At 44.0% G+C, this 12,370-nt stretch overlaps 1 protein-coding gene across 1 annotated transcript; it reads left to right on the forward strand.

Annotated features, from left to right (window-relative positions):
• Positions 1-7,220: 7,220 nt before the first annotated feature.
• Positions 7,221-10,469, forward strand: LOC106588582 (uncharacterized). The gene is made up of 3 exons (XM_082969315.1): positions 7,221-8,123; positions 8,585-9,648; positions 9,779-10,469. The coding sequence occupies exons 2-3, from the start codon at positions 8,590-8,592 to the stop codon at positions 9,845-9,847; spliced, it is 1,128 nt and encodes a 375-aa protein (XP_082825441.1). The 5' UTR covers positions 7,221-8,123; positions 8,585-8,589; the 3' UTR covers positions 9,848-10,469.
• The last annotated feature ends 1,901 nt before the right edge of the window (positions 10,470-12,370 follow it).

Below are 12,370 nucleotides of genomic sequence, written 5' to 3' on the forward strand. Positions count from 1 at the left end.
GGAACAGAATTAGCACAGCCACCGAAGAGCAAATCGCTAGATTCTATGAACGTGATGACAACAGCAGAGCAACAACAGGGAAAAAGGACACACTAACGAGGAACAAGAAAAAAAAGCAGGTGCACTTCTTTTCAGACATTTAAGAGGGAATATTCAGAGATTAAAATGTCCTACTATGAATTCTGCAAAATATGTCCTTTTTGGGTTGTCAAGCCAACAGTCCAAGATAGGGACACATGTCTCTGCAAAACCCACGCCAACCTCCAGTTCATGGCAGACAAACTATAGCATCACAAAGTGATCAGCTGCAGTAACATTGAGAACCTTATTGAGTCTTTGTGCTGTGAGGACCTGAAGAAAGAGTGCATGCACACAGAGTGCTCCCTTTGTCAAGCCAAAGAGCTTAAACATCTGACTTTGATGCAGTTGAGCAGACATGGTGGCTTGGTTGGGAAAACAAAGCTGAAGAGAGAGAAGAAGAACAACAACAATTAGGGAAACATGGAGAAGTTCACTGTACATTTGACAGTAAAAGAAAGGGAGTGTGGCAATGCAGATTCTATCGGAGGACTTCTTCAAAGGATTGAAAGAGAAGTTGGGGAAACAGGTGTACAACATTCGACACCAATACTCCAAACTGAGAGAATGAAAAGAGAATCTGGGGAAAGAGGAGATCATCGTGCAGATTGACTTGACAGAGAACTACCTGTGTAAATACACCAGTGAAATCCATGCAGTTGACTTTGGTGATTCTCACAGTCAGGTGACCCTCCACACCTGTGTTGGATATACCACAAATGATACAGTTTCACTTTGCTCACTGAGCTTTTCTATGCGCCATGAACCCTCTGCTATCTAGGGCTATCTCATAAAAACACTAGCCTACTTCCTTGAGCTCTGCCCATAGGCTACTTTTGGAATCTTACTTTTCTCTTATATTAAATAAATATTTAACAATGCTTGGTGTTTGCAATAAAAAAAAAAAAGGTGTTTTTTTGACATAGATGTCATTTGTTTTACATAGGGAAGTCATATGGTTGTTATCATAATCTCATAAAAAGGTTGGGTGGAAATATCTTATTTTTCATGATAAATGTTTTTAGCTGTCACAAAGGAAAGGTTATACATTCAGGCGTAGTGATGAATTATTAATATTAGGAAACAACCTAAAAAAAAATCACTTAAATTAATATTCAATACAAGTTAATGTACAAATGTATAATATATGTGTTATAAATTCATTGTATGACATTTCATTTTCAACTAAAATGGATGTTTAATGACATGATGGAAATGGCTGTCTGAGAAAAATGACAAAAATATATAAATTCCTGAATAGTATGATCGCAGCCATTATCAGATATGGTTTCTAGACAAATCAAAGACAATTATATCACTGGTAAAATGGTGTTTCATTAGGTTTTAATTTCTGAAAGCTTGCAGGGACAAAATGCCTGAAGATGCAGAATCATCCAGCAAGCAAAGTTAGGAGCACTTATGATAATGCTTTTATCAGCTGCTGAATTCGAGGGGATGCCCATATTAGGAATCCCTGTAGGAGTTCCTACCCTATTTCATGAATAATCATTTGATATTTCATGTGTAGTTAACTACGGCTAAGTAGGCCTATCATCTCATTTAAATTACTGCACCGTTGGAGCTAGGAACACATGCATTTCGCAACACCTGCAATAACATCTGCTAAATATGTGTATGTGAACAATAAAATGAGATTTTATTGAAATGTGGGTTATGAAATAGTGAGATGGTCATTATTGTACTTTCCTTTGAGACATGGAATTGAAATTAAGACTTGAAAAGTGAAATGTTGTGCAGGATACATCATATTGATGCTCTGTTACATTTACATTTACATTTAAGTCATTTAGCAGAGCGACTTACAAATTGGTGCATTCACCTTATGATATCCAGTGGAACAACCACTTTACAATAGTGCATCTAAATCTTTTAAGGGGGGGAGGGGGGGGGGGGTTAGAAGGATTACTTTATCCTATCCTAGGTATTCCTTAAAGAGGTGGGGTTTCAGGTGTCTCCGGAAGGTGGTGATTGACTCCGCTGTCCTGGCGTCGTGAGGGAGCTTGTTCCACCATTGGGGTGCCAGAGCAGCGAACAGTTTTGACTGGGCTGAGCGGGAACTGTGCTTCCTCAGAGGTAGGGGGGCCAGCAGGCCAGAGGTGGATGAATGCAGTGCCCTTGTTTGGGTGTAGGGCCTGATCAGAGCCTGAAGGTATGGAGGTGCCGTTCCCTTCACAGCTCCGTAGGCAATCACCATGGTCTTGTAGCGGATGCGAGCTTCAACTGGAAGCCAGTGGAGAGAGCGGAGGAGCGGGGTGACGTGAGAGAACTTGGGAAGGTTGAACACCAGACGGGCTACATCATCAGCAGTGAGTGGACAACTCGGGAAAAACGACGGGCTCCATACTACAGCCTCTGTAATGTTCATATATATCACAGTAAAATGTTACCTGAACAAATACTCTACTACACATGTGTGTGGAGCCTCAGTCATATACCATTGCATTGGCAAAAAGTATTGATCCTCTGTCTAAAATACTATTATTTTCTGATTGTTCTTGGTGAACTCTTGTCAGTTTTGTTTGATAAATAACAGACAATAGGCCTCAAGAATATATCAAATTGTCCTTCTGTTTGTCTAACCAACATATAATGCCTATAGCCAGAGTCCTTTACTGTAATAGAAGACTGCCTGTACAGTTCTTTAAGTTCTCTATTCATAGCATCCTTTTCTGAGGGCTATATTTCACTCAAAAGTCGAATATGGTAAAAAAAATGTGAATGTGTGCAAGTTTGTGTGCAAGGCAGTGAACTGGAAAGATAGGGCAAAATGACTATAGGCGCGGGTACGCCTAAACTGCCCAGGTGTGGAAAAGTGAAGGGCTGAGGGCACTTATTTCTGTGACAGTGCGCACGTCCCGCGCTTTTACGCACGGTCTCTTTGCAGTTATGCATAAACGTTGTTTTGGTGTTATGACACTAGCTTACTCGATATTTTACAACTAATAAAAAATAAGAAATTAAAGATGTTTACATTTGGTTTATGGCTAGAGCTTGTGGTAAAGCGAATTAGAATTCCATTCCGATTCTAAACAATGTGTAATGACGTATTCCATCTCTATGCGACCGAGAGGGTCACAATTCCGCTGTAGCGAACAGAACCCAAGAGATATGTTCAGAACTCTCAAAAAATCTTCAGTTCTTGATCGACAAACAACGAGAGAGACAGCATTATTATGGCGAGCTTTTTGTTTCAGTATGATATATTGGATAAAGTAATAAAGACAGACACCAATGTCTAGTTCAATAGCCTTGTTCATGCATTGTACAAATCCCTACACGCAGAGTCCGGGGAACAGTCCGGCTAGTCGATTACCTATCAACTAGACTCCGTAACATCATCCTTTTCAATAGAAAGTGCAAACATAACAGCATAACATTAAATTCTTAACAATCAAGTCATAACAATTAAGAACGCATGACATTTTCTTTTTACTTCAGTTGTCATCTTCCTTTCTTTTTAAATTTTCTTTTTCTTTTTTTTCTTTTATTTTGTTTATTTTTATTTTTTTAAATGTTTATTTTTATAAACAGGAGGACAAGTTAACACAGTCTCTTGCTTACAGAGTAAGCCTGTCCGGTGGCTTGCACAGCCGACCCACCCGTGAGTAAGTATTGGCTCTGACAGGGGTAGGATTAGGGCCACGAGCTGGAGAGCTTGGTGGGGTAGAAGCCTCACCTTCAGTTGGCTCATGTCTCAATTCTGCACCTCTTACCCTTAGGCCTGGACTGTGATCCATCTCATCTAGGTGAGTGTATGGCGTGTTCTGGTTTGTCCGCTCTGCTATGCGCAGATCCACCCGATTGCGACGGTAGAGGGAGCCACCAACATCCACCAGGTAAGAGCGTGGTGCAACTCTCTGTAGGCACGTGCCCAGCCTCCAAAGTCCTGTGTGGTCTCCCGGCAGCGGTTTCATCCTTATCGTTTCACCCACCTCCAGTTCTGGTAGGTCTCGAGCAGTCCGGTCGTAGAAGCACTTAGCGAGCTGCTTTCTGCGACGCAGTTTGTCCGTGACGCCAACCATGACGCAGGGCTCAAGTAGCTTGTTAGCTACGGGGATGGTAGTCTTCAGACGTCTGGACAGAAGGCGTTGTGCTGGGCTGCTGTCCATGTTTTCGGTGGGTGTGTTCCTCCACTGTAAGATCGCTTTCCATGGGTCGTTGCTGTCGCGCGCGGCCCTGCTTAACAGGTTTTTTGCAATCTTGACAGCTGACTCTGCCTTGCCATTTGCTTTTGGGTGTCTTGGAGAGGAGGTTACATGGTCAAACTCCCATTCTGAGGCGAAACGCTTGAACTGTGCAGTGAATTGTGGGCCATTGTCCGTGATTACCTTGTCAGGCTGACCTTGCCTGGCAAACTGCGCCTTGCAGCGCTTTATGACCGTCTCTGCAGACAAGTCAGGGAGCAGTTCAATTTCCCAAAAGTCAGAGTAGTGATCCACAATGAGAAGATAGTCCTTTTGTCTGTGGCTGAATAAGTCCATGCTGACGATTTGCCAGGCCCTTGTGGGCAGTTCGTGTGACATCATGGTTTCCTTTTGCTGTTCATGAGCGTACTCGTTGCACGTGGTACAGTTGCTGACAAAGTCTTTAATTTCTGCTTGCATGTTTGGCCAGTATAATGTTTCACGAGCCTGGCGGTAGCATGCGTCACCTCCAACGTGACTGGAGTGTATGCGGGTAAGCATCTCTGGACGTAGTGATTTGGGAATAATGACCTTCTGACCTCTGAACAAGAAGCCATTTTGCACGCTGATCTCATCTCGAAAGGTCCAGTATTCTCTCACTGTGAAAGGTGTCTCCTCTTTCAGGTATGGCCAACCTGCGAGAGCCATGGACTTCAGTGATTGTAGGTGTTCGTCCTTGTCAGTGTGTTGCCTGATCTGGGCTAGGCGGTGATCTGTGACGTTTAAGTAGTCTGCCTGATTGATCTGTTGAACATCTTGTTGTTCCTGCTGTAGCGAACAGATGGCCTGCCGCTGATAGGCAGTGCCTCTGCCTGTACATTGTGCCGTTGCCCTGCTCAGTGTGTCGCTGATGTACATCTCTGGTCCTGGCTTGTAAATGACCTTCAGGCTGTAGTTTTGCAGAGTCAGGAGCATGCTTTGAAGCCTCTTGGGCGCGTTGAGGAGAGGTTTACTGAATATGGCAATGAGTGGTTTGTGGTCAGTTTCAGCGGTGACCAGCTCTCGACCATACAAGTAGTGATGGAATCGCTGGCAAGAGAAGACGATGCTGAGGCACTCTTTCTCAATTTGTGCATAGTTCTGTTCGGTGGGGGTGAGCGCTCTCGAGGCAAACGCAACGGGTTGGCCTTCCTGCATAAGGCAGCATCCAAGTCCCCTTTGACTGGAGTCACTCTGGATTGTGACAGGCTTCGTGACGTCGTAGTAGCGCAACACTGGCATGGATGAAGCCAGAGATTTCATCTCCTGCACCGCTGCCTCGTGCTTGGGTAGCCAGTGCCATGGTGTGTCTTTGTCCAGCAACCGGCGCAGAGGCTCACAGACTGCTGATAGGTGTGGCATGAACTTTGCAAGATAGTTTGCAAAACCGATGAGACGCTGTACTCCTTTTGCATCAGATGGGTTTGGCATGTCGAGGATCGCTCGGACCTTGTCTGGGTCCGGCTTCAGGCCTTTTGCCGAAAGAATGTGGCCATGGAAGTGGACGTCTTTCACCTTGAACTGTAGCTTCTTCAGGCCAAGACGAAGCTTAACTGTTCGACAGCGCTCCATCAGTGCCAGGAGCTTCACATCGTGGTCGCGTTCTGCTTCATCGTCTGTGTCACCACAGCCTACGATCAGGACATCATCAGCGATGGGTTCAATGCCCTTGAGCCCAGCCAGTAACTCGTGCTGCTTGCGTTGGTATACCTCAGGTGCCACTGAGACACCAAACGGGAGCTTGAGCCAGCGTTTCCGACCCCAGGGGGTCCAGAAGGTAGTCATGAAGCTGCTTTCTTCGTCCAGCTTGCATTGAAGGAATGCATCTCGGGCATCCACCAAGGTGAAAATCCTGGCCTTGGGAAGCTTGTAGAGGACATCCTCTAGTGTCGGCATGATGTAGTGGGATCGTTTCAATGCTTGGTTCAGATGCTTTGGGTCGATGCAGACCCTCAGCTTCTCTGGTTTTTTCACTATGACCATATTGCTGATCCAGTCAGTTGGTTCGGTCACAGATGTCATGTGGCCATCGGCCTCATACTTGTCCAGCTGGGCCTTCACAGCCACTTTCATTGCAATGGGCACATTGCGAGGAGCACACTGGACTGGAGTGATGCTCTCATCCACTTCAAAGTGTACCTCACCAGGCACTGATTCAACGGGCATGTTGAATACATCGTCATATCTGCTGAGTAGTTGTTCTTTGGACAGGGGTCCATGCTGGACATGATCCACAATGTGCAGGTCATTTGGTACAGTGAACTGCATCAGTCCCAGGCGTTCGCATGTAGAGCCTGAGAGGAGAGGATGTTGACTGGTTTTCACAATCTCAAACTCCAGCTTGTGTTTGCGTCCCCGAATAACACATTCGGTCTCAAAGGTGCCCATAGAGCTCATTAGCTCTCCTGAGTACAGCTTTAGTCTAGTATCGCTGGGCAATAGATGTGTGTCAGGTGCCAGATTGATTTTGTCTTTGTAGCTCATTACATTGCATGTAGCACCGGAATCCAGTTGACATTGTTGTTGCTTGTTGTGTAATCGTAGTGTCACAAACCATTTCTTCCCTCTTGAGTGTACAGCCCCAATGGATTCATGCATGTAAATGTCACTTTCACTGTTCAGCTCTGAACATTGAGTGACATCATCAACACAGTGAATCTTGCCCTCACTCACCCTTCTTTTGCTTTTGAGACACACTTTTGCAAAGTGATTATTAGTTCCACAAGCTCTGCATGGTTTTCCATAGGCAGGGCAGTGCTCTTTGCCACGTGTGTGCGTATTCCCACAGTATTTACATGCTACTGGGCTCTCTGTGTTCACCGTTCGTGGTGAATTACTCTGCCTTGATTGGTTTTGCCTGAATGTCTGCCTAGCAACAGCGTGAACAGTGTCAACGTCGGAGCGTGGGGTTTCGATTTCCATTGCTCTCATTCTCATGTCAGTGACTATAGCAGTGCGGCACATTTCGATGGCAGTTACTAATGTTAAGCCTCTCTCTCTCAGTAGACGCCGGCGTGTATCCTCATTTGCAATTCCCAGTACTATTTTGTCACGAATCAATTCATCTTTCAATCCCCCGTATTCACAAGTGGCGGATTTTTCTCTCAAACGGGTTACAAAGTTGTGTACTGACTCACCCTCTTCCTGTTTGCAGCTTCCGAAAACGAACCGCTCGTAAATTACGTTTCTGGCGGGTTTGAAGTAATTCTCCAATGCATCCAATATAGCCTTTGCATCACACTGTTGTCGCGCTGTGAGGGTGAGATTGTGCCGGTAGATATGCCTGCATTCGCTGCCCATTAAACTCCTCAGAGTTGCCGCTTGTACCTCGTTGGGTTTCTCATGTAGACCGGTCGCCAGCGCATAGTCCTCGAATTCATCCCTGAAATTGTCCCAATTAGTATTCCAGTCCCCTGTGAGAACCATGGGATTAGGTGGCGGAATGTTCGCTGCCATAGCGATGGAATAGGAGACTTCTTTGCCTTCAGTCATCGAGGTAGGTAGTGATGCTAGCTAACCAGCTAACAACTAGTTGATCAGTGTTGTGAGTAGGAATCGGCGTGTGTTCGCATTTGGAACGTAACCGCGCCTATACTGTACTTAGCTACAAAAATAACAAACGTATGGTTTTCGAGCCACTTCTGATACCATGTTTCAGTATGATATATTGGATAAAGTAATAAAGACAGACACCAATGTCTAGTTCAATAGCCTTGTTCATGCATTGTACAAATCCCTACACGCGGAGTCCGGGGAACAGTCCGGCTAGTCGATTACCTATCAACTAGACTCCGTAACACTTTTCATTCATCTTCCCTGAAGACAGACATTGTTCCATTAAGGACAACGAAGTCAATTCAGGTAAGAACAATAACATACATTTCCGTCTTTAAATACAAAGATTAATTAAATGTGTGATTGTTAGTGGAAAGAAAATAAAAAACGTTGAAGATATGGCTTTAGGCGTTTGTTGTTAGTTACCAAACAATGTAACCGTGCAAAATGAGATTTTCCAGCTGACTATGGTGTTACTTAGGCCAATGAAAATACTATATGTCCCAACTATCTCTCCTTACACCAAAAATGTGCACTTGTTCACTTCCCTTCACTGATTTGAAAGGAAATGACTGGTATATTAAATATGGTTAATATGGTACTAGCCAATGATTTTAGATTTGTTGAAAGTATTGAATGAGTGCACACTTCAGGAGAAATAAGATGTTATTGGGATGCATGAAGAATATGAAGAATGCAATGAAGAATATCTCTTGCTTGTAATGCTGAAATCAGTTTTGTTAACCCTGTGTTGGTGTTTCTTTCAGGGTGGATGTCAATGGTGACCCAGCTCAACGCCCTTGGCGGTCCAGAGTCAGAGAGTCAGAAGTTCCGTCAGAGCTTTGCAGAGGAACTTGGTGACAAGTACCACTACGCGAATGCCATCGACAGCTCTCTGCTCTGGACTGTTGGGTACACCCCCTACATTCCTGCAGCTCTGAAAGGAAGAAGCTTCCCCTCTGTCGAGAGCTTCTTCCTGGATGAGTGGGAGCCACTGACACTCCTGCAGACTCCTCAGGTTCTGTCCACCAGTGTTTCCATCGAGGAAGACAACCTGATCCAGTCTGCTGCAGGCCTAGTGTCTCAGGTTCTGTCCACCAGTGTTGCTATCGTGGAGAGTGACCTGATCCAGTCTGCTGCAGGCCTAGTGTCTCAGGTTCTGTCCACCAGTGTTTCCATCGTGGAGAATGACCGGATCCAGTCTGCTGCAGGCCTAGTGTCTCAGGTTCTGTCCACCAGTGTTTCCATCGTGGAGAATGACCGGATCCAGTCTGCTGCAGGCATAGTGTCTCAGGTTCTGTCCACCAGTGTTGCCATCGTGGAGAATGACCTGATCCAGTCTGCTGCAGGCCTAGTGTCTCTGGTTCTGTCCACCAGTGTTACCATCGTGGAGAATGACCGGATCCAGTCTGCTGCAGGCCTAGTGTCTCAGGTTCTGTCCACCAGTGTTGCCATCGTGGAGAGTGACCTGATCCAGTCTGCTGCAGGCCTAGTGTCTCAGGAGCTGTCCAGCAGTGATGCTAGAGTGAAGGATCGTGATGATTCCACACTGAGAGACTCCAACCAACCTGAGGTCCATGTGGCTGATGTCTCAACCAAGAGAAGTAGACTAGTCATCACTATTTCTATGTTTTCAACCGAGAGTTGCAATGCTTCGGTCCATGAAGTTGATGCTATTGCTACCAGCCTGGAGCACTCTGCTGAGAAAATGTCTACCTCTACCGCTGATGGCCACATTGTTTCATCCACTGCTGTTGCCAATCAGAAGAAAACAAGGGGTGGATTCGTCTCAGCTCTTCGGAGATTGTTTACAAGAAAGAACAGGAAGCCTGTCAGTAATACTTATATAGTTTTTTGTACTGTAATATGTTATCATTTATTAACTATTGTTATACTAATATCCAGTGTTAATGGTTGTCTTTAAAATATTTTTCTCTATTGTCTACTTGTCTGTTTTTCAGGCTAAAGTGGCTTCCAAGAAGGAGCACATTCACTTGGTTGACCGCCTCAATGCTGAAGTCACCCACTGAGGACACTCACTCATTGCTGAAAGCATCCAGAATGATGCTTCTGTTTCTCCTCAGCGCCACCTACACCCCTGCCCCTCTCCCCCACACCAAACCCTACCAGGGTTGGGGTGAAATCCAGATCAATTCAGTCAATTCAGGAAGTAAACTGAAATTCCAATTCCAATTGTTTCTCATAGGAGGCAATGAGGTAAATTTGAATTGCTATTGGAATTTCAGTTTATTTACTGAATTGACTGAATTGAAAATGAATTGACCCCAACCCTGATCCCTAAGCCCCCACCCCATCCATTTCTATCTTCAGTAAATTTTGTAGAATTTTATTTGAATGTGTTTTGTATCTTCATTAAAACCACAATACATCTCTAATGAGGGTCACTCATGTTACACATCTAGATTTATCATCAAATATCGTAGAATTCAACAAATGCAGTGGTTTAGCAGTTCAACTTCAGTACTTGTCAATGAGTCATTGCACTGTGACCTTCAGAAACATGTAACATTGTGGAACAATTGAAAACTTTTGCTGACATTCTGTTACAATGTAACTACACTGAACAAAAATATTAACGCAACATGTAAAGTGTTGGTCCCATGTTTCATGAGCTGAAATAAAATCCCAGAAGTGTTCCATTATGCACAAAAAGGTTATTTCTCTCAAATGTTGTGTTTACATCCCTATTATTGAGCATTTCTCCTTTGCCAAGATAATCCATCCACCTGACAGGTGTGGCCAGGGGCGAAAATCTGATTTCCACTTTGGAGGGGACAATTACATGAAATTTTCTCAAGAGCAATTCCTGAGGGGGTCACCAAAAGTAGTGCTGTAACACATAGCCTACATTGTAATATGGTAAATGTATATTGAGGAACCAAAGAAATAAGGTGTTTGCCGTACTCCTAACTACCGGTACCCAAAACTACACAACTAATCACAACAGCAATACCATTGCCTTTAACAAATCTTAGTTCAGTCACCAGTTTAAGTTGAGAGTGGGGGTATCCATGGCATTTTCCAATTATGTTCCTATTTCACAAGTCAAAAAAATTGAGAACCTTTCATAATGTTGCCAAACAAAGACTCAACAAACTTACCTGAGACTCCCTGTCTCTGCCAGTCTGTCCCTGCATATCTGTCCCCAACTCTGCTGTCTGTGTGCCATCTGTTGCCTGCTCTGCCTAATGACATCATTGTGAAACATTTCCATTAGAATTTCATTTCTTTCTTATGAACATTTTATCAACTAGTCTTTGGGATATTAGGCTACTAGGGTTCTTACTATGCGTTTTGGTGTATTGAAAAATACTCTGATGTCCGTCTTTTATTTTTCTGCCATTTTTCTACCTGGCTGGCTACACACACAGTGTGTAGGTTATTTACAGTAGGAGATGGGCTTCTATCATCTTCAATCATTCTATATGGGCTTCGATCTAAAAGGTAGCTAGCAAATGTGAAACGGATTAAAATGACAAGAGTTGACAGCTGTATGAGTTCACCATTTACACAACATATGCTGCAACCATTTGTAATTTTAATAGTTTGTTTCATATTGGCTGGCTTCCAACAATAGCTGAATTTGCAAAGCTAGCGAGCACCAATTCAGTTTCAGTGGTGTTTGCTATAATCTTTGCTACCCGGGTTAAATAAAGGTGAAATAAAATAAATAAATAAAAGTTCCCTTGCGACAATGTAGCTTTTGCAACGAGACCATTAAATATATTTAAGACAATGGTAGATGAGAGTGTAGTTCTGTTCAGTTTGGACTTCAGTTTATCGCTAACCTTATCACAGGGACATTGAAGCACTAACTTACATCATCTGCATGCTGATTCCATCTTTGACGACGCCACATAAATGGAATAGGTACTAGCTAGCTTAATAGTTAATATTTGCACGCTAGCTCTGCATATTCAGCTAGTGTGTGTCTGTGCGCGATTGACTGGATGAACCTCACGGCAGTTACGTAGCAAGCTAAGGAACTGGCAGTGGATCAAACCATTGTGAGGCAAAGGGCGGGGGGGGGCGCAATCTTTTGAAACTTAAAAACGCGCTATTAAGTGTCTATAATCAGCACAATTGCTTTCATTGCGTATTATTAATATTATTTAAATTACATAGTTATGTTTCAGTGATATATTGGGGGGGACAAATCATATTTTTCCCAGGATGAGAGGGTCGTGTCCCCCCCGTCCCCCCCGGGATTTCCGCCCCTGGGTGTGGCATATCAACAAGCTGATTAAACATTATGGTCATTACACAGGTGCATCTTGTACTGGGGAAAATAAGAGGCCACTTTAAAATGAGCCGTTTTGTCACACAACACAATGCCACAGATGTTGGAAGTTTTGAGGGAGCGTGCAATTGGCATGCTGACTGCGGAAATGTTCACCAGAGCTGTTGCTAGAGAATTCAATGTTCATTTCTTTACCATAAGCTGTTTCCAATGTGGTTTTAGCGAATTTGGCAGACCACACCAGGGGCTGAGGAGTATTTCTGTCTCTAATAAAGCCCGTTTGTAGGGAAAA

Source organism: Salmo salar, chromosome 02 (assembly GCF_965601325.2).
Source record: "Salmo salar chromosome 02, fSalSal1, whole genome shotgun sequence".
Lineage (NCBI taxonomy): Eukaryota > Metazoa > Chordata > Actinopteri > Salmoniformes > Salmonidae > Salmo > Salmo salar.

Coding starts and splice junctions, on each gene's coding strand:
- LOC106588582 (XM_082969315.1), top strand. CDS start 8,590: ATGTCAATGGTGACCCAGCTCAACGCCCTTGGCGGTCCAGAGTCAGAG. Junction 9,649..9,778: donor CAAGAAAGAACAGGAAGCCT/GTCAGTAATACT, acceptor TCTGTTTTTCAG/GCTAAAGTGGCTTCCAAGAA.